Genomic DNA, 23574 nt, shown 5'->3' with positions numbered 1-23574 from the left:
TATGAGATAGATAGATAGATAGATATGAGATAGATAGATAGATAGATAGATAGATAGATAGATAGATAGATAGATAGATAGATAAATATGAGATAGATAGATAGATAGATATAGGTAAGAGCACGTCTCCATTATCAGTTTAATTTCGTCTCTGTACTGAGGACACTATTGTATGTTGCACCTGTCAGACAGGTATCCTTTTTTTGTTGCACAGGAGCCTGAATCATAAGCTGTGCAGATCCCCAACTAGAGCTGAGGGAAGACATATAATTATAGCATAAGCCCAGACTCAGAAGTGGATATTATATATAATTATTCACCTTGTTGTTTACAGATAGACTGCAGTCTGGTTTAACCCCTCTGTGTACAGTGCATTGTGGGCAAATAATTTTTTTTTCAGTTTTTTAACAATTTATTAACCTAATAACCTTCCAAAAAAAAAATCAAATATAAATTTCACGATGAATCATCAGTGATGAAAAGCGTCTTGGAATGCCAGTGTTGCGGGAGACCCCTGGAAGATATGTTGACAGTTTTAGTGGGGGAACATGTTATATACTTCTCTGATATTACTATTAACCCTTTATATCTGTTACATTCTCTTTTCAATAATCCCACTGTCTTGTGCCAAAGCTCGATTGACAATCTGCTCCATGGAATAGTAGAAGGGGTGTGGCCTGTGGGCTGATTTAAGCAGGGGTGGAGCACAGTAGGATTAAAGAGGTTTTCCTTGACTCAAAGACAGGGAATCATGTACAATAAAGACATAAGCAATATTCACCTCCTTAAATGGCCCCCTATCCAGCACTGGAACCTTAGTCCCTACTTCTCCTATGGTGTAAGAAGCTGCAGCGGTCACGTACCATTCATTGTATACGTGATCACTCAGCCAATCAATGGCTTCAACTGTGCTGTGCTTCTTTATGGCATTGTCACCAGTTAGTGATTGGCTAAACTCTTGTGTAGAATGAACTATATGTGAGTACTGCAGCTTTTTCTGGGTTGAGAGTGATAGGAACCGATGCTCCTGCACTGGTTTGGCGGGCCATTTAAAAAAAGTTGAGCCAAGATGCACAGCCCCTCCCAGAATGCAAGGCAAACAGAGCGGAACCTGGGGCACTGATCTGGCTATTCTGTAATACTAGGATGGCACAAGGTCCACCAGAAGAAGACTTGTTCTTACTTAGCACAGTTGGTTCATGGAGGGAGGTCCCTGCTGTATGATTTTCATTTGCTCCAGCAGGACATGAAAAGGGGTTGTGCCTTTGGGACATCCCCTTTAAGTAGGTGAATTTTGCTTATTTATTTTTTTTTTCTACCATTCCTTTCCCATTAGATTTTTTTAGACCTAGAAAACGCCTTTAAAATGAGCAGCTACTGACAGGGACAAAAAATCAGTTTGTTGCCCTAGTCATGTAACTGTATGTCGTGGCCATGGCCAACATATAATAGCTTGCCCCTCTCATCTGTATCCAGCATCCATCCTGCATCCAGCAATATGTTACACAAGTCCCATCATACACCATGGCCTTTGTATGGCTCCAGCCCCTACATCCTCTATAGTTACACCTATAGCAAACAGCATTAAGGCCTATTTCTATTACTCACGATAGACGAGGAGAGCCAATGAAGGTAGAAGACTCTTCATCTATCTCAGTCGTGGAAATCTCTTAGGTCACAGAAAACTCCATCAAGACCTAAAGTTTCAAGGTGGAGCTCCCTTTTAGGCTGGATCATTGTGAGCAGTTAATGCCGGATAGCTATGATGTATCCTAGTTTCACTGGTAATCCTATTTCACTCGCCTACTATAATACCAAATATGAGAAAATCCTCCAGCTTCCGTTAGTCATTACCATGGCATCTGTGCTGGCAAGGAGTCCCATGAATCTACTATCTCATTAGTCCTACGCAGTTCATATGTGTATGTATTGGTAACTAATGCCAAATGAATAGAAAACATAATAACGGCCAGAGTCCTAGCTTGAAGGAATAGCTATGCCTGCAACTACCGGTGAACTACAAATTGGTGACAACCACTCACAGCATCATTCTGTATAGCACCTATATGATGTATAGGATGACTATATTATTGTGCCTTTAGCTTAACAATGGTCTATGGTCCTGCTCAGTAGGCCCCAACTAGTACCCAGTACCCATTCATAGCTACTCTACCACCACCCCATTCCCCATGAAAGACACGTACCTAGATTTTCTGTTAACATTTCTCATTTTTCCAAATAGAGGGAATTAGTCCATGAGCTTGCCCAGTAGGCCCCAACTGATACATCCATGCCTTTAGCTTAATAATGGTCTATGGTCTATTGCCTAGTAGGCCCAAACTGCCAACTTGATGCCATTAGCTCAATAGAGGTTTATGGTCTTGCCCCGTAAGCCCCAACTGGTACCTCCATGTCTTTTGCTCCTTAGCTGTCGATGGTCCTACCCACTAAGCCCCAACTAGTACTTCCATGCCTTTAGCTTGATAATGGTCTATAGTCCTGCTGAGTAGGTCACAATTGTTACCTCCATGTCTTTAGCTTAATAGTAGTCAATGTTCCTGCCTGCTAAGTCACAACTAGTACCTCCATGCTTTTAGTTTATTAGAGGTCAGTGGTTCTGCCCACTAGGCTCTAACTGGTACCTCCATGTCCATTTATACCACTACTCTACCACTACCCCTCACCCTATGAGATACATACAAGGTTCTGAGTGTTATCATTTTTCAATTTTTCCAAATAGTGGGAATTGGTCTAAGGTTCTGTTCAGTAGGCTCCAACTGATACCTCCATGCCTTTAGTTTGATGGTGGTCTATGTACTTGCCCAGTAGGCCCCAACTGGTACCTTGATGCCATTAGCTTAATAGAGGTTTATGGTCTTGCCCAGTAGGCCTTAACTGGTAACTTCATGTCCTTAGTTTTAAAGCAGTCTCCTCCTGAATAGGCGCCAATTAGTATTTCCTTGCTTTTATCTTGATAATCGTCTATGGTTCTGCCTAGTAGGACCCAACTGGTACGTCCATGCCGTTTTCTTAATATTGGTCGATGGTCCTGCCCAGTAGGACCCAACTGATACCTCTGTGCCCATTTTTAGCTACTCTACCGCCACCCCAATTCCCAATGAAAGACACATACAAGGTTTTGGGTGTTATCATTTTTCTTTTTTCCAAATAGTGGGAATTGTTTTGTTTCCACAGAAGTCACAGTAGAGAACCTTTTAAGACCTTGACAGTGATGCATGAATTTCATAGACTGGATTCTTTTCAATATGAATTTTGTGCAAACATCAAATGTCCAGAGGAAACAATATTTTGTGCAAAATGTCCAAATTTGTATTCGCGCCAGATACAGGGGGAAGGGTATGACATAAGAGGTTGATGTCATATTACAAAAAAAATATTTCCTATACTGTGGGATAAGGGTTAATCACTAGGACTGGCTTCTTTATGTTAAGACAGATTATTGATATCCTAATATTGGCTGCAATTGCGAAGCCCCACATAACCCCCAAAGTGCCAGTCAGGAGGTTGGAAAACAGCCTTTGAATTAAGCCCCTCCTATGAGGAGTCAAATGACCTACTTCCCTTTAGCCTTAACTCCTTAGAATCGGGTTTCAAAGGAATTGGAGCACTTGACCCCTTGATTGGCACTTCAGGGGAAAACTGTGTTCTCTAGTCTGGCTTTGGCATAATTGAAATGGAGTCTGTCCACCTGATGTGTTCTCTTTAGTATATGGGTATTTATGCTGTTTTGAGCCTTAGGTGGTTATCCAAAGTACATAGTCGTCATGAGGTCATGAAATTTACAGTTTAGGGTAGCCCTGGTTGATTATAGAAGATATCCTGAGAGATGCCCTTTGCCCACAGCACCGGGTAACCATGTTGGTTGAAGATTTGTATGATTTGAAGTCGATGTTAAATTATTGGGATCAATTTAAAGCTTCCAAGAATTCATATAAAAATATGTTGTTACTAAAGTTAGATTTCTGACGTGTGAATAACGTACGTATAATCTAGTTAGATGCTAACGACTTAATCAATGACCGTTTAGTCATCGTCATCATCATCGTCATCGTCGTCATCATCATCATCGTCATCGTCGTCATCATCATCGTCATCATCATCGTCGTCATCATCGTCGTCGTCATCATCATCATCATCATCATCGTCGTCGTCATCATCATCATCATCATCGTCATCATCTTCAGTGTTGATATCTCCATCTAGAACATCTTCAATCCAGTCTTCCAGTTCATCAACTGTAGGCAGGTCTTCTTCATCATCCATGTCCATCCAAACACTATCGGCCTGTGGGAGAAATATTAAGTTCTTGTTAAATCTCAAAACGCTCCACCATTAGGAATCACAGATTCTTGCCATATCAACCAAAGTATCTACGCTTAGAAGGGTTGTCCATGTCAGACAATCCATACTAGTTAGAAGAGGATGAAATGTTCCCTAAGCTGAGATCACTAGCGAACAGCTGTAATCTGTGAGAAAGTCTGACAGTAAATGTTCAATTTTCCCTGCAGCGCCACCATATGTGAAATTAAGCATTATACATCATTTACATCAATGGGTTTTCCTTCTAATGCAGAACAGGACAAGTCCTTCAGACGAGAAACGCTCCTTTTAACTGCTCTCCAATCTGGTCAAGAGACTGGGCTCCTGAATGGAGGACTTCCTAATAAGGTTTTGCGCTTTCTAAACTGGACAATTTGGACAAGCTTTAGTTGATACCATATGTGGTGTAATAGTTCTGACTGGACAATAAGGTCTAGGACTGTGTATGGAAAGCTTTTGAGAAACTTTGACAGAAGAGATTGTCAAAAAAATAGAAGGATCAGACTCTCAGACCCCCCACTGTGCAGTTGGCACGGTTGGCATAAAGAGGGCCTGAGAACCATGAGATCTCATTGATTCTCACCATCAATGGTCAATTTTGATGGAAATCAAGTAAAGTAGTCATTCATTTGCTTGTCTCTGAGGGTAGTTGTTAGGTACTGCAGGCTATTACTGCTGAAGATTGTAGATGTGGGATATGAGGTTTTATGAATTTTGATACTAAAACTTCTTCGTTTTAGACTCAGCATGAAGAAGTAAATCTGCCGATCACTGCCAGATTGTTAAATAACACAGCTGTGTAGTCTGAAGATTATAAGTAGACCTCAGTGTGCCGCACACTCACACACAACATTACAGGACGCAGCCGGAGAAAGCAGTAATTATGTTCCACAGAAAGGACACAATATGGAATGAGGATAATAGACAGTGGAGATGGGAGTCATAAAGGCAGGTGGAACAAAAGCTTTACATGCCGTAAACCAAAGGAGACAAAGACTTTAACTCATGGCTAACTTGAAAGGGAAGATGTTACATAGAGGATGGGGGGAGAATTGGTAGCTGAACAAGAACATGTGAAGAGGAAGCCCAATCTCGATGGTGGTGAATCATGGATAAGCTAATTCATTAGATACAAGGATTGAAGGATGGAGCTGGATGCAGGTCCTAGAGCTTGTGAGAGATGTTAACCATATGGGTATATCGAGTGAATGTTATAATGAATAATTGGAAGACAGCCCAAAGGAGCAGCAGTTAGGTTGTAGCAAATGGAAGATCTGAGAGGAGACTATACAAAGGAGAATTCTTAATAGTCTGCATCATGTCTTACTGTAGCTACGCTTGCTGTTTGCCCGGTTTCCTGAAATGTGGGAGTCTCAGAGGTGAGGAGTATAAAATGTACCCTAAATAACAGTGACTTATCAGGTGTGTAGCTAGGAAATACTGGGCCCCATAACAAACTTTGGAAAGACATCCACAATCTGTAGTTTGGACTGTCTGCAGTCCCACACAAGTGTATGTGTTGATATCATTGCATCGGAACAGCCTCCGTGGAAAGCAGAAGCTTGCAGCCACCAAGTAGTCGTTTCTCTCAATCCAGTTGTGAGTTTAACAATGTGATTGGAAAAGCAGGCTTGAACAGGGTGGTTGGGGATGGATGGTTTCTAAAGTGGTGGAAGCCCCAGAGCACCTACCCTTCCTCAAAACAAAATGATGACCATGACAAGAAGTTACAATTCAAGAACGGAAAACATACAAGACAATGACTGTACTGTCTGTAGCTTACTTACATCTGACACATTCACCACGCCGATATGAGGGCGAGACAGGTCAATGCCAAACTTCTCTTCCCAGTATGGAATCAACTAAAAAAAAGCCACGAAACAAAAGAAAGAAATTGAATAAAGAACGCACACAGATACAATTCTCCACACGTCTCTTCTAATTCGCTTCTCCTTACTATTCCCGCACCCGGTTACAGAGTTCTCACATTCTGAAGATACACTCAGGGTGTGAAGAACGCCAAGGACATGCCGTTCAGCTATTCCAAGTGTGCAACCATCTTGGACTGCATCTTATTCAACTAAAAATACAGCCTTTGTTTCAGAAACTCCGTTCCAAGTCCTTGTGAGCTAGGCAGAGATTATGGCCTGCTTGTCAAAGACACCGTCGCCTTCCCAGTACTGTACCAGTGGGAATGACGAATTCTACTGTATACTTAATATCTCCTAAAAATCTAAACATTTTATTTAATTTGAAAATCAAAAATGCCTAATTCCAAATGCTAAGCAAATGTGACACCTCAGTTCATCAAATCAGTAGTAATATATCCAAATACTTGGAGTTTCCTACCAATGGGAAGTCCTCGGGGTCGATCCAGATAATGCTGAGGTCTGGGTTATCTGTATTGTCTTCTGCAACATCTTTGATGATTTCCAGGAACTCATAACCATCTGAAATACAGATTAGCAATAAGACATTTTCTATAGTTACAGGACTTTTATCTTAGTTCCACCTTTAGAGCTAGTAAATGCTAATGATGTCATTAATTCTTAGAAAGGAGAACCATGAGGTCTTTGTAGCCAAAATTGAAATTCTAAATTTCTTTCTTTTTGGAAATTTCAAAAAGAAAAACCTTGATGCAGAAGCTGTCTTGGTTTCGCTACTTGAAAAGATAAGAGAGGGTAACGTTAACTCCAAATTTTAGATGCTCTTTCGCCTGTCTATCAGTAAAGATAGCCATATACAAAACTGGCAGCCAAAAGTTGAATTTGTTGAGATGTTCCTATTCCTTGTAAACATCCGGTTTATGTGTGACTGTGAGAAAACGTTTTTAATGCCTCTAGTGTCTTGAAAACAGGAGAGACAGTAGGATTGGGTGTGCTCTTCTCAAAGTGATTTCACTGTGGAATTCTCTTTTAATGTTTTGCTTGCAACATTAAAATCTGAATTACTTACCGGGATCGTCTTCTTCTGCAAAAGCTACAATGTGGACTCCATTCAAATCATCTTCCTGTGCAAAGAAAAAGAGTGAAAACAATGAAAACAGGCAAACCGTCTCATTTTCTTAGGTTACATACAACAAAAAGGGTTTTCATGCATTCAAAGAGAAGGAATGACTCCCTAAAGATTGTACAAGTGAATGGTGGAGCTGTGTTGATCTGAGCTAAAGGGATCCAGATATGATTCTTAGAAGCCTGAGAAAAGCTTCTAGCTTCTTAGGAGCCTAAGGGGTGAAAAAATCTGATACATGAGCCCACTAAAAGTCACTGACTGGAGTCATTTTGTGGAAACCATGTCACCTCCAGTTATGAGAAATAGATCTCCATTGTGGCTGTGGAACGTTAATGGTCTACCGGACCTGGGGCAGGATTCTCTAACGACCTTCTGTTTATAGGGTCTGGTAGACCCACACTAAAGGCCCCCCATACATATCATTTAGTCTTCTGAACCTGCCTACAGCTCAACTTTCCCGCAACAGATTATGAGATGTTGAATTTTAATGCCTTTTAATGATCCTTTTCTTCCAAGGAAAATAGGCTGCCACGAGAGCTAAATTTTCCATCTTGAGCCCTCCCCTGAGAAAAGGATCATGTAGCAACCAATTGTTCTATGGGGTCTGATGGACAAATACTAGGGGTCTTGCAGATCTTCAGATAAGAGATGAAAAGCAAGAAACCAACATTATGGATTTTGATTGTCTAAGCCTTTTCTTCTAGAGCAGTGATTCCCAACCGGGGTGCCGTGGCTCCCTGGCTGGAAATCACGTCAGTACTGTTGTACCTTGACACAGTGGCATAGCAAAGTGGGTGTGGGAGGGGGGGGGGGCGGCCCCGGGTGCTATCAGTGAGGGGGTGACAGCTCAGCCAGTCAGCTGTGGTCCTGGCGCACAACAACTTGGCAGGGGCGGGTGGAGGACCTACTACTGGAATCTGCCATAAGCCCATCACAGAGCCTGCACTGCCCCCTAGTGCCGGTTAACCCTCCCCCAGCAGTCCTGACATGAGGGGACACACAGACCTGCAGAGCTGGCAGCTTCCAGGACCTCTGATGATGTCATGTCATGTGATACCCTGTGTGGGAGGAGTCAGGGATCACATGACCATAGGGAAGATCAGTAAATGTAGGACTCTGCTGTGTTCTGTGTGTGTGTGTTGGAGCTGTAGGGATCAGGTTGGATGGATGGAGTGAGTGAGTAAGTGGTGCTGTGGGGGTCAGGGTGGATGGATTGAGTGAGTGAGTGGAGCTGTGGGGATCAGGATGGATGTAGCAGAGCTGTGTGTGTGATATCTGGGGATCAGGATGGATGTAGCAGAGCTGTGTGTGTGATGTTTGGGGATCAGGATGGATGTAGCAGAGCTGTGTGTGTGATTTCTGGGGATCAGGATGGATGCAGCGGAGCTGTGTGTGTGATGTCTCTGGATCAGGATAGATGTAGTAGAGCTGTGTGTTTGATGTCTTGGGATCAGTTTGAATGTAGTGGAGCTGTGTGTGTGATGTCTGGGGATCAGGATGGATGTAGTTGAGCTGTGGTTATGATGTCTGGTGATCAGGGTGGATGTAGTGAAGCTGTGTGTGTGATGTCTGGGGAACAGGATGGATGTAGCAGAGCTATGTGTGTGATCTCTGGGGATCAGGATGGATGTAGTAGAGTTGTGTGTGTGATGTCTGGGGATCAGGATGGATGTAGTGGAGTTGTGTGTGTGATGTCTGGGGATCAGGATGGATGTAGCGGAGTTGTGTGTGATGCCTGGGGATCAGGATGGATGTAGTGGAGCTGTGTGTGATGTCTGGGTATCAGAATGGATGTAGTGGAGCTATGTGTGGGATGTCCGGGGATCGGGATGGATGAGTGGAGCTGTGTGTGATGTCTGGGGATGAGGATGGATGTAGTGGAGTTGTGTGTGTGATGTCTGGGGATCAGGATGGATGTAGTGGAGCTGTATCTCCTGTATATAATTATATATGTACTATTGGTATAAGCTAGACATCTCCTGTATATAGTGATATGGACCATACTGGTATAACCTGGGTCTCTCCTGTATATAAATATATATGTACTACTGGCATAAACTAGACATCTCCTGTATATAGTGATACAGAGCATGCTGGTATAATCTAGGTATCTCGTGTATATAATTATATATGTACAGCTGGAATAAGCTAGGCATCCGCTGTATATAGTTATGCCCTGAGGTCAAATAATATGTCCTAATAAGCCACACCCTAGCCACACCCCTGACCACATCATAGCCACACCCCCTAACCACACCCCCTTTTGGTAGGGGTGCACGCCATAAAAAATTTTTCTCAAGGGTGCTCTAAGGCTAAAAAGGTTGGAAAACACTGTTCCAGAGATAGGGATTTTCTAACAATCTATTGCTTATGAACCCTTGTGAACCGATACTGGAAACCTGGTGGACCCTCAGCTGAGAGCTGCCATTGGGGAAAGCAAGAATCCAATAGGTCAGCTTTTCCTGTCCGTGTCTCACTTTATCTCAAAGATAAGGAACAACCCAGTGCTAATGATGGCACATACTAGAGGCCTAGCAGTCCGTCCGCTGAGTTGCCAGTTTGTACTCTGCTCTATAAAAATAATGCATGCAAGTATTAATGGAGGGCATAGGATTGATAACTATTGGCTATGTTTATATTATGTCTATGGTCAACGTTCATTACAAGCATCTTTCTCTTCGCTTGCCTCTTGCTGCTTGTGTATATCTTATCTGTCCATATTTCATCTGTTACTTATTACTTTCATTAGTTCTGCTTTGTATCCCCTATATTAATCTCTGTAATGACACATCATGCTGTACAGAGCTGAAACTCCTGACACAGATAACACCTTCCATTGCCTCAGTGAGTGATTGCTATGTGAACGCAGTGTATACCGCAACATAGTGCACATTAATAAGAACATGAAGATTTAATGAGGGAGATCAGCTGGGACTCAATGTATTGATCTATTTCATACCAAATCAATCCGAGGAAAACTTTTAATTAAAGTCACAAAACATGCAGTGCAGTGTAAGATAAGGAAAGCTCATATATACTTATGTGGCACATTGTGTTCATTATAAGCCCCATCCACATCAATGTCCACAAACATACAGTGCATATGGAAAGTCTTCAGACCCCTTCACTTTTTTACATGTTGTATGTTGTGCTCCATCATTCTGCACTCAGTGCCCCATAATGATAAAGTGACAACAGAATGTTAGAAATCTGTGTAATTTTTTTTAAAAAAGGAAAAACTCCCATGTTGCATTGATATAAGTAGTCACACCCTTTGGTACGACACGTGACAATTAGTTTTGGGGCTCCAATTTCTTTTGATCATCTCTGAGATGTTTCTACACCCTGATTGGAGTCACCTGTAGTAAATTCATCTGATTGGACATAAAAGACCTCCCCGTCTATATAAGGTCTCACCGTTCACAATGCATATCAGAGCCAATACCAAGGAGGCGAAGAGAACTGTATGTAGAGCTCAGAGACAGGATTGTGTGGAGGAACAGATCTGGAGAAGCTACAAAAACATCTCTTCTGCCCTGGAAGTTCCCAAGAGCCCAGATGCTCCCATAATACTTACATGGAGGAACAATCAGGACTCTTCCTAGAGCTGCTGACCCCCAAACTAAGGGAAGAAGGGTCTTGGTAAGAGAGGTGACCAAGAGCCCAGCAGCCCCCATAATACTTACATGGAAGAACAACCAGGACTCTTCCTAGAGCCACGGACCCCCCAAACTAAGGGGGAGAAGGGTCTTGGTAAGAGAGGTGACCAAGAGCCCAATGGCCCCCATAATACTTACATGGAAGAACAACCAGGACTCTTCCTAGAGCCGCTGACCCCCAAACTAAGGGGGAGAAGGGTCTCAGTAAGAGAGGTGACCAAGAGCCCAGCGGTCCCCATAATACTTACATGGAAGAACAACCTGGACTCTTCCTAGAGCCGCTGGCCCCCAAACTAAGGGGGAGAAGGGTCTTGGTAAGAGAGGTGACCAAGAACCCAACAGTCACTCTGGCTGAGCTCCAAACTTCCAGAAGGTCAAACATCACTGCAGCCTCCACCAATCTGGGCTTTATGGCAGGGGGAGGGCAGAAAGAAGCCTCCCAAGTAAGAACTATGAAAGCCACCTGGAGTTACCAAAAAGACCTTAAAGGCTCTCAGACTGTGAGAAACAAGATTCTCTGCTCTGATGACACCAAGATGGAACTTGTTGGCTTCTAAGCGTTCTGTCTGGAGAAAACCAGGCGCCGCTCATCACCGGCCTAATATCATCCCTACAGTGAAGCCTGGTGTGAAGCTGGGGGAGGGGAGGCCAGTCATGGTGGAGGGAAACTAGGCGCTGCTCATGACCTGCCCAATACCATCCTTACAGTGACATCTGGTGGTGGAGCATCATGCTGGGGGAGGGGAGACCAGTCAGGGTGGAGGGAAACCAGGCGCCACTCATCACCTGCCCAATACAATCCTTACATTGATACCTGGTGGTGGAGCATAATACTGGGGGAGGGGAGACCGCTCAGGGTGGAGGGAAAGCTGAATGGAGAAAAGTACAGAGATAATGACAACCTGATCCTGAGCGCAAGGAACCTCAAACTGGATAGAAGGGTCACCATCCAACAAGACAATGACCTTAAGACCCCAGACAACGCTGGAGGGGCTTAGGGACAACTCTGTGAATGTCCTTGAGTGGCCTGCCAGAGCCCTGAACCCAATGGGACATCTCTGGAGAGAACTGACAATGGCTATCCACAGACGGCCCCCATCCAACCTGACAAAGGGCAGAAAATCCCCAAATCTAGGGGTGCAAACCTTGTGGAATCATCCGCAAGAAGACTGGAGGCTGGAATCACTGGCAAAGTGACTACGTACTGAGGGGTGTGAATACTTATGCCACTGCAGAATGGGAGTTTTTTATTTTTAATAAATTTACAAAGATTCCTCCCGTTCTTTTGTCTCTCTGTTATTATGGGGTACTAAGAATGATGGGGGGGGCACAAGGACACAGCATAACAACATGTAAAAAAGTGAAAGGGTCTTTCAGACCCCCCTGTATATGCAAAACCATCACTATGTATGCCAGTTAGGGTGTTAACACTGACAACAATGGTGATTTGGCTCCTCATAATAACACTACAATAGAGTAGAACAGGAAGTGTTATCACAGGGACAGCTCAGTAAGGAGGTGATTATTGGTAAAGTACACTTACCCAAGTTTCATACATGCTATCAGGCTGGAGTTTTCTCAGTGTTGGTCTGTAAGGCAAAAGAAGTATTTTCAAGAACAGTAACTTTAGGAAACATCGGAAGTTGACCCTAGACATTACAGGAAAGTATGACCTCTCACCCACCAAGAACCCTAAGAACATATTGGACTATCGACTCAGTAGAGATCAAATTATGGCTTCCTACCTACGGACTGGAGCCCCTCTCTACCTTACAAGGTGCTGCTATTTGCCCACAAACCCAAGTCAAGACACCTCCATGGAAGAGTCCAAAAAGGCCTGGCTGATCTAATGCTGAAGGAAATTTACTGTGTGTGTGGTCCAAGAATCGCCCTTCCTTCCTATGGCCAGAGGCGTAACTTGAAGCTCCTGGGCCCCAATGCAAAACCAGGAACGGGGCCCTTAACTATAATGCTTTATCCATAGTACTGGGCTCCCTATATGGAGAAGAGAGGCCTTATGGGCCCCCGAAGGCACCTGGGCCCGGGTGCCACCGCATCCCCTGCATCCTCTATAGTTACGCCCCTGCCTATGGCCAAGACTACGGCCGGGTACCTCTTTAGTTTTAAAGACTTATAGTTTTCAAGAATATTGTCCATGTGTGGATAAATATACTATAACTTTAGAGCAGAGTGTGTCAATGTTATGGGGGGCACCATGGCTATTGTTATGGGGGCACCATGGCTATTGTTATGGGGGCACCATGGCTATTGTTATGGGGGCACCATGGCTATTGTGATGGGGGCACCATGGCTATTGTTATGGGGGCACCATGGCTATTGTTATGGGGGCACCATGGCTATTGTGATGGGGGCACCATGGCTATTGTTATGGGGGCACCATGGCTATTGTTATGGGGGCACCATGGCTATTGTTATGGGGGCACCATGGCTATTGTTATGGGGGCACCATGGCTATTGTTATGGGGGCACCATGGCTATTGTGATGGGGGCACCATGGCTATTGTTATGGGGGCACCATGGCTATTGTTATGGGGGCACCATGGCTATTGTTATGGGGGCACCAGGGCTATTGTGATGGGGGCACCATGGCTATTATTGGGGCATCATTACTGTTGTTATGGGGCAGCCATGGTTATTATTATGTGGACACCACGGTTATTGCTACATGGACACCATGGCCTTTTTAATGGGAGCACCATTGCTATTGTTATGGGGGCGCAGTAGCTTTCATGGAGGTACTATCACTTTTGCTATTTGGGCACCATGGATTTTCCTACAGCTGCACCATTGCTATTGTTTTGTGGACACCATGGTTTCTGTTATGAGGGTATAATGGGTTTTGTTATGAGGGAACCATGGCAACTGTTCTGCGGACACTGGGCAGGAAATGTCCATATACGGCCACCTTATTTGAAAATGTGCTCCTTTTGCTACTTTCTCCGTCTTAAAAAGTAAACAAGTGCGATGTCTCCGTCGCCGCTTTCCTCGGCCTGGGGATCGTGCGGCGCTCCGACTTAGTATTAATGATGTGATATATAAGAAACAACAATAATAACGTATTTGCTCTGTGCACGGTGTAAAGGCCTCGCTGTCATGGCAACCGCGGTCTGTGAACTGCCAATATTTAAAGTGTGTCTGTGGAGCGCCGCTTTCATCAGCCAGACTCAGAAATAGCGAGCTACCAGAAGTCTCTTATCTACGGTTAACCCTCCAGAGATCGGGGAGCTGAGACACCTGCTACAAAGAGACGGCTCGTATGAATGCCGAGCTCTGAGGGGCATCACCAAGGCAGACGTACGGTGCATTCACACGGGCCAGAAAATCGTGCGAGTTTGGCGCACTGCGAGACCCACGAGACTCTCATGAAAACACAAACGGGTCTATTTACAAAGAGAGATGAAAGGATTGCGGAATGTTCTGTTTCCGTGAAAATACGTTCTTCCGCACATCGAACGGCACACGAATGGAGTATCCGTGTGTGGTGAGATACCGGTCGCGCCAAAGAATAACAGATGTGACAATAAAAATGCTACTGTGCCGGAGGCCTTAGACCCATATTTTACATGCCAATCTTAGATAAGTGTCAACAGAGTAAGTTGCGCCAAATTTAATAAAAAGCGCTAACCTAAATAATTTTTGCGCATCCTGTGGCGGCCATACATCACTTTCGCAAATTTATGGTTGATCAAACTGACATACTGCATTTGACATGCTGCGGCCGGCCACACCCCCTTTCACCAAGCCCCGCCCACTTTTTACAAAAGACACAGAGGCAACAGGAAATGCCAAAAAGTTGCACATTTTTGCGCAAGTGAGACCTGCACAAAGTTTTCCGACTATTTTACGCCACGTAAATGCTTCTGTGTTTTTTTTTTTTAAGCATAGAGCCCATGTTACACCTCTCGTTCCAGTTTTCTAAAGTGTCTAGAAAAGGGGGCGAGATTTTAATGGGGTGAGGTTTTTACACAGATCTTTAGAATTGCGACTTTTTAAAAATTTTCTAAATTTGTTGTGATCCGACTTCAGTATCTGGGGGCGTACAGGGTGACTCCGCAGCTCTAGACATATTGAACGGAGCGACAGATCATCACACAACATTTGCTAACTTTGTGGCATTTCAGGGTATGTTTACACGTAGCAGAAATTATGGGAAATTTACGCAGTGGACAATTTCGCAGCCAAAACAGAGTCAAAATCTGTACCTTCGTGTGGATTTTGACCCAAAATCAGCTGCAGTTCCGCATCTGATTTTAGAAGATACCGTGTTCCCCTTCACCATCGAAGTCTTTGCACTCTCAGCGCTTCGTTCATTGGGCATAATGCAGCCTCAATTAAGCGCAGTGCCGCTGCTCACTTTCGTGACTGGTGGCAGTGCGCTAAGGAGAAGCTGCCGGGTGCCCAATGAAGAAAGCGTCGAGAGCGTGAAGACACATCAGAGGTGAAGAGGTATACGGTATCTTCTGCAATCAGCTTTGGAAGCCCCGCTGATTTTGTGTCAAAATTCCCATTGCTGTGACTTTTGCGGTAATGCTGCAGATTTTGCCACAGAATTTTCCGCCGTGGGCAAACATACCATTACATAACTGTAACATGAAAGGAAAGCTGCCAGAGAAGTGGCATCAAAAATTCCCCTGATGATAAATTCTTCCTATGCCCCTGAGTTACTGCAGTAAAACTGTGACAAAATGTTCAACTTTTCAAGATGTGACAATTCCTAAATGAATCCAAGAATCTCACCCCACTCAAATCACACTAGCGAGTACCTGCCCGCTCGAGACAGAAAGTTTGGGTGCCGGCGGCGGGCAGGGAGCTGCGTGGAGAGCGGGGCGGAACGGAGGGGAGATCTCTCTCTCCCTCTCCCCCCCCCGCTCCCTCCTGCTGACAGCCGCTACTCACCACTCCCCCACGCCGGCACCCGAACCTTCTGTTTCAAGCGGGGAGATACTCGCTAAAGGCAATGCTCGCTCAAGCAATTGCCTTTAGCTAGTATACTCGCTCATCTCTAATAGTAAATCTATTTATATTAATTTACGCCAAAAAAAGGGATAACTTACGCACAATTCTGGCACAACACCAGTAAGGTTCCTCAGTAGAGACGAGCGAGCACCAAAATGCTCGGGTCCTCGTTATTCCAGACGAGCTTTTCCTAAAATTCGAGAGCTGTATTCGAGTATCGAACCCCATTGACTTCAATGGGAGACTCGAGCATTTTTGTACGGGACCCGCCGGTTGCCGAGCTTTTTTTTTTCCTGTGTTCGTGTTCTCTCTCCTCCGCCAAGCCAGCCACAAACTAGCATTGACATGCACAGCGTCACAGCGGGGAGGGGTCAAATCAGACACATCAGCGACGTGGAGGGGTCGAACACGGCGTGATGCTTGCTCGAGTAGTATGCTAATACTCGAACGAGCATCAAGCTCGGAAGAGTACGTTCGCTCAACTCTAGTCCTCAACTCTCACTCACCACCTGAAGGTTGCAGGTTCAATCCCTGCTTGGGTCAGGTAGCTGGCTCTAGGTTGACTAAACCCTCTATGACCAAAATCCCCGAAACATGACAAGCAGAATAGATTCCTCCCTGCTTGGATCTCCCGTTGGTATCATTTACAATGGAAGCAGGAGCATTTTTGGATCTAATCTCTCCTATTTGTCCTCTTGAGTTGTTAGGAGATTTCGTACGCTTTCCCTTATTTTTCATTTAATAGGGGGGAAGGTGATGATGTCTGTTCCCCTTTAAAAAAATACACAGAATATTCCTGCAAATGCTCATAAACAACAAAGGAAAACGGTGAACTAATGACTAAATAACAGGGCAACTATGCCCCAGGACCCAGACTATTGTCACCGAGAGGGAGGAAAACACATTGGAAGCCACTTATTTCACTGTTGAAGAGCCAGGCACGGCGTGATATGTGATTGTCTTGCTGCAGACTCCATGATACAATGATGTAGGTCTGTGACCCAAAATAATAGGACAATTTCACTGTCAACCTACTTTCCAAACTCAGAGTTCACACTGAATAACACACTTGTATAGAGAAAACCCACCCCAGTCTTATCATTACCGCTGCAAGAATGTGTCTGGTGTTAAGTGGGGGAAGGAAGCGAGCGCTGTTTCATTACGGCTTCTTCACACGACCGTATTTTCCATCTGCATTTCTTCCATATTTTGGACCCCCCTCCCGGGTTTTGGCTTACAAAAAACTGATGAAAAATACTGACGTGTGAATAAGCCCTACAGGCTGCTTCACACTGCCGTATACAGAACAATGCTCGCTGCTACGGAGCATAGTTGCACATAAAGAGTTTTTTTTTTTCTTCTCTGGCTTTTCAAACTCTGCGCCATAACTCAGGAGTTTGAAAAGACCCAGCAGAAAGATAGGTCCTGCCCTACCTTTCATGCATATACTTCCTACATGCCAAGTCCTATCTTTTTTCCCCCTTTCAATTAATGGGTGAGAAAAACAAATTCGCTAATGCCAAATAACACGCCTGTGAAAAGAAGCACTAAAGCTGGGCCCACACAGCGATATGGGGATTCCAGCTGTGAGCCTGCGCAGTCATGCGTAGTACACTTTTATTTTGTTCCCACGCTGTCGCTTAGCGATAATCAAGTACCTGCAGCCTATACGCAATATAATTCCGCAAGTAGATTATGCAATTCCTAACTGCTCCCTCTAAGTACAAGAATATAACTACTATAATACTGCACCTATGTACAAGAATATAACTACTATAATACTGCCCCCTATGTACAAGAATATAACTACTATAATACTGCCCCCTATGTACAAGAATATAACTACTATATTACTGCTCCTATGTACAAGAATATAACTACTATAATACTGCCCCCTATGTACAAGAATATAACTACTATAATACTGCACCCTATGTACAAGAATATAACTACTATAATACTGCCTCCTATGTACAAGAATATAACTACTATAATACTGCTTCAATGTACAAGAATATAACTACTATAATACTGCCTCCTATGTACAAGAATATAACTACTATAATACTGTCCCCTATGTACAAGAATATAACTACTATAATACTGCCCCCTATGTACAAGAATATAACTACTATAATACTGCACCCTATGTACAAGAATATAACTACTATAATACTGCCTCCTATGTACAAGAATATAACTACTATAATACTGCCCCCTATGTACAAGAATATAACTACTATAATACTGCCCCCTATGTACAAGAATATAACTACTATAATACTGACCCCAATGTACAAGAATATAACTACTATAATACTGCCCCCTATGTACAAGAATATAACTACTATAATACTGCCCCCTATGTACAAGAATATAACTACTATAATACTGACCCCAATGTACAAGAATATAACTACTATAATACTGCTCCTATGTACAAGAACATAACTACTATAATACTGCTGCTATGTACAAGAATATAACTACTATAATACTGCCTCCTATGTACAAGAATATAACTACTATAATACTGCCCCCTGTGTACAAGAATATAACTACTATAATACTGCCCCCTATGTACAAGAATATAGCTATTATAATACTGCTTCCTATGTACCAGAAGATAACTACTATAATACTGCCCCCTATGTACAAGAATATAACTACTATAATACTGCCCCTTATGTACAAGAAAATAGCTACTATAATACTGCTCCCTATGTACAAGAATATAACTATTATAATACTGCCCCCTATGTAGAAGAATATAACTACTATAATACTGCCCCCTATGTACCAGAATATAACTACTATAATACTGCCCCCTATGTACAATAATATAACTACTATAATACTTCCCCGTATGTACAAGAATATAACTACTAAAATACTGCTCCCCCTATGTACAAGAATATAACTACTATAATACTGCCCCCTATGTACAAGAATATAACTACTATAATACTGCCTCCTATGTACAAGAATATAACTACTATAATACTGCCTCCTATGTACAAGAATATAACTACTATAATACTGTCCCCTATGTACAAGAATATAACTACTATAATACTGCCCCCTATGTACAAGATTATAACTACTATAATATTGCCCCCTATGTACAAGAATATAACTACTATAATACTGCCCCCTATGTACAAGAATATAACTACTATAATACTGCTCCAATGTACAAGAATATAACTACTATAATACTGCTCCTATGTACAAGAATATAACTACTACAATTCTGCCCCCTATGTACAAGAACATAACTACTATAATACTGCCCCCTATGTACAAGAATATAACTACTATAATACTGCCACTATGTACAAGAATATAACTACTATAATACTGCCCCCTATGTACAAGAATATAACTAATATAATACTGCCCCCTATGTACAAGAATATAACTACTATAATACTGCCCCCTATGTACAAGAATATAACTACTATAATACTGCCCCCTATGTACAAGAATATAACTACTATAATACTGCTCCTATGTCCAAGACTATAACTACTATAATACTGCTCCTATGTACAAGAATATAACTACTATAATACTGCCCCCTATGTACAAGAATATAACTACTATAATACTGCCCCCTATGTACAAGAATATAACTACTATAATACTACCCCTATGTACAAGAATATAACTACTATAATACTGCTCCCTATGTACAAGAATATAACTACTATAATACTACCCCTATGTACAAGAATATAACTACTATAATACTGCCTCCTATGTACAAGAATATAACTACTATAATACTGCCCCTATGTATAAGAATATAACTACTATAATACTGTCCCCTATGTACAAGAATATAACTACTATAATACTGCTCCCCATGTACAAGAATATAACTACTATAATACTGTTCCCTATGTACAAGAATATAACTACTATAATACTGTCCCCATGTAGAAGAATATACCTACTATAATACTGCTCCTATGTACAAGAATATAACTACTATAATACTGCCCCCTATGTACAAGAATATAACTACTATAATACTGCTCCTATGTACCAGAATATATCTACTATAATACTGCTCCTATGTACCAGAATATATCTACTATAATACTGCCTCCTATGTACAAGAATATAACTACTATAATACTGCTCCCTATGTACAAGAATATAACTACTATAATACTGCCCCCTATGTACAAGAATATAGCTACTATAATACTGCCCCCTATGTACAAGAATATAACTACTATAATACTGCCTCCCATGTACAAGAATATAGCTACTATAATACTGCCCCCTATGTACAAGAATATAACTACTATAATACTGCTCCTATGTACAAGAATATAACTACTATAATACTGACCCTATGTACAAGGATATAACTACTATAATACTACCCCCTATGTACAAGAATATAACCACTATAATACTGCTCCTATGTACAAGAATATAACTACTATAATACTGCTCCTATGTACAAGAATATAACTACTATAATACTGCCCCCTATGTACAAGAATATAACTACTATAATACTGCTCCCCTATATACAAGTTTCTAACTACTATAATTCTTCATCCTTTGTAGAAGAAAGTTGATCTGCAGAGGTAGATGAGTTCTCTCTTCCGCAGAAATAGAAATCTCTTTTGTGGCTGTCGGAGAATGTTGGGTTAAATCGACCTCGATATAAAGTAGGTGACACTGTCCCTGTTATTTCAAATGTTTCTATGGCAGCTAAATTATTTTGCCAGGTGCCATGGTAACTTTCCCAGACAATTGCCTCTCGGTCCTCGATGGAGATGGACAGATGATGATTCTACTTTATTGCTTCTTGTGTTGTTTTATATTTGAACCTCTGAGATTCGAGTGTTGAAGGGTTGAAGCTAAGATCTCTCTATGTTCTAAAACTATGGTGGATAAAACTTTCTAGGTTCCAACAGATCTTACCAGCTATGGAATTGATACCAGACCTGGCATGTTCATGGACACAATGCTACAGTTCTAACTCACTTATCTCGGGGGAGCCTGTGAGCAGTTGAGTCTGATTCGTGATGCTTGGTCCTTCACATGATATCATCTATGGTTGGCATTGGTGATAGTAATGGATATCAGTTAAGAAGATGCTAGGTCATAAACCTTCTGAGATCTAGCCGTGACTTACCTCTTATGTTGGTGCAGGAATTCTACAATCTCCTTTTCACTGTTGGGTTTGTTGGGAATTGTAACGGGCTCATCATGGAAAGGTTCATAGTAGTCAATGTCATTGAGCTTCAGAGTCAACTTCTTGGCAACCTGGATTCAGGAACAGAGAAATGTACTTGTCATATGTGAAAATCTAATAATTGTGACAATGGTTTGGCTGACAGCTGTTTCCCTTGGCCCTCTCACACACTTGAACATTTGACTCTGCCAAACATTTGTGTGTTTAGGGAAGTAAGCCATAGTCAGATAGCTCTGGTGCTAGCTTATCTCCCAGGGACCAAAATGATCAGGTGTTGAAATTCAACCTCTCCAAACTTTCTTTTCTCTGACATTTTCTGTTGGGAGAATGTTGAGCTGCCCCCATACATATTGGAGAGTGGTCCGGCCCTGCTATAATGGGCAGGTTCAGTTGATTAAACATTTGACTTTAGACTCAACACAGGATCATTTGACCAGCCCAATTGGGTACTGCAGTAAAAGAGCACCAATGATTGGTGGAAGCCTAGTTGGTAAGGTAAGGGTCCCTGGTGCAAGCACCAAGTCATGAGTAACTTCACATTGTGACATCTTTTTGGCAGACTGTTTTTGCCATTACCTTCCCCAGTCATCTTTACCCCCCAGCAAGCTGGTTACTCAAGGATGGGAGGCTTGGTCAACCTTGAGCTGGCAACCTGACCCAAGCAGGGATTGAACCTACAATCTTCAGGTCATAAGCAAGAGCTTAGAACTGCATTTCTGCCGCTTTAACACTCTGCGCCACTTTTTTTTCATCTCCACTTTTCAAAAGCTTTATCTGTTATTTTTCCGTCCCCGGGGCCATATGGGGGCTTGTTTTGGTGAGTTGTAGTTTTTATTTATTTATTTGGTACATATAATGAATTGTCTAACTTTTATTAATGTTTTTTTTGAGGGCAGGGAGAAAAAACACCTCAATTCTGAGCCAAACACCTAATTAACATAATATATTTTTTCTGCGGGTCGGTACGATAGCAACAATAAGAATTTTTTTTCCACTTTTGCACAATTAAGACCCCTATTTTAGTTGTTTTTTTTCCCAATGCTGTATTTAAAGTCCCGTAACTTTTTTATTTTTCCACTGATGCAGCTCTGTGAGGGCTTTTTTTTTTTTTGCGATGAGCTGTAGTTTTTATTGGTACCATTTTGGGGTACATATGCTTTTTTTGATCACTTTTATTGCAATTTTTGGGAGGTGAAATGAACAAAAAGGCATTTTGGCTCAATTTGTTTCAACTTTTTTAAATAGTGTTTGCTGTGCAGGATAAAAACTGTTTTCATTTTATTGAACGGGTCATTAGGGATGTGACAATACCAAATATGTGGGCTTTTATGTGTTTTTTTGTTTGCTATTTTTTTTTTCACTTTTTTTTTAATGTCCATGTAGCGTATGTGAACCTGTGATGCTATGATTACACTACTAATAATGCATTGCAGTACTTTTGTACTGCTGTGCATTATTGCTAATGATAGCAATCACAGGCCATGGCAGACTGGGATTATCTGGCATCAGGTTACCATGGCAAACTATCGACTCTCCACAATTACATAGCGCATGTCCGACAACATCACAAAGGGGGGCGCCCTACCTCTGTAAACACTTTACATGCCGTGAACAATATTGATTGCACCATGTAAGGGTTTGACAGCGGGGATTAGTGTTCTCACCGATCCCCACTGCCGATGACATGGGCTTGGTTTTTGAGCCCACGTCATCCATAGGACATAAGTTTACGTCCATCCGCATGTACCACTTCCCAGCCAGGACATAAGTTTACATCCGGGATTGGGAAACGGTTAAAAGGGTTCTCCTTTTTGGACAATCCCTTCTTGTTAGAGGAGGTCCTTAATGATAAACTGATCCCAAGCTGGGACTTCCTTCAGTCAGCTGTAATCTGTGAAGAAACCTAGCAAGTCTTCAATTTCCCTACAGCACCTCCACGGGAACAATTATGTACTGCACATTGTCTAGAGCCTTTTCCTGTGTAATACAGGAAGGATCCTCCAGAGTGAGAGACGCTCTATGTATCCAATCTGCTTTCTGGCCAAGAGATGAGGATACTGAAGAGAAGGCCCTTCTTGAAGCATCTAATGGGTTTTCTAAACCGGAGGATTATAACTGCTGGTAAACACTCCATAAACTATGCTTCCTAGGCTTAGGGTTCCATTATCACTATAATGACCATTATGGATGCCACTGGATCACTGCTGATGACAACCAAATATCCTAGAGGTCCTTAAAAAATATCTTTAAAAACTCTTCTAAATTTTGAATCATTTTAATCTGAACCGTCTGGCCACTTTGGTGTCACATATATAATGAACATCAAGATAAGATGTCCCTGGACCATTCTGCCCAAATTTCAAG

General features: G+C 42.3%; 1 protein-coding gene across 1 annotated transcript in view; it reads right to left on the bottom strand.

The window, feature by feature from the left end:
* Positions 1–3137: 3137 nt before the first annotated feature.
* Positions 3138–23574, bottom strand: part of CASQ1 (calsequestrin 1) — a 73750-nt gene continuing 53313 nt past the window's right edge. The window contains exons 6-11 of the mRNA XM_066609036.1: positions 21151–21281; positions 12556–12601; positions 7297–7351; positions 6691–6791; positions 6129–6203; positions 3138–4305 (exon numbers count right to left, since the gene is read on the bottom strand). Of these exons, the coding sequence (XP_066465133.1) occupies positions 4045–4305; positions 6129–6203; positions 6691–6791; positions 7297–7351; positions 12556–12601; positions 21151–21281 (669 nt within the window). The 3' untranslated portion in view covers positions 3138–4044. The remainder of the gene's footprint in view (positions 4306–6128; positions 6204–6690; positions 6792–7296; positions 7352–12555; positions 12602–21150; positions 21282–23574) is intronic.

Source organism: Eleutherodactylus coqui, chromosome 6 (assembly GCF_035609145.1).
Source record: "Eleutherodactylus coqui strain aEleCoq1 chromosome 6, aEleCoq1.hap1, whole genome shotgun sequence".
In the NCBI taxonomy this organism is placed as follows: Eukaryota; Metazoa; Chordata; class Amphibia; order Anura; family Eleutherodactylidae; genus Eleutherodactylus; species Eleutherodactylus coqui.
This window is presented reverse-complemented; position numbering and strand designations above follow the sequence as displayed.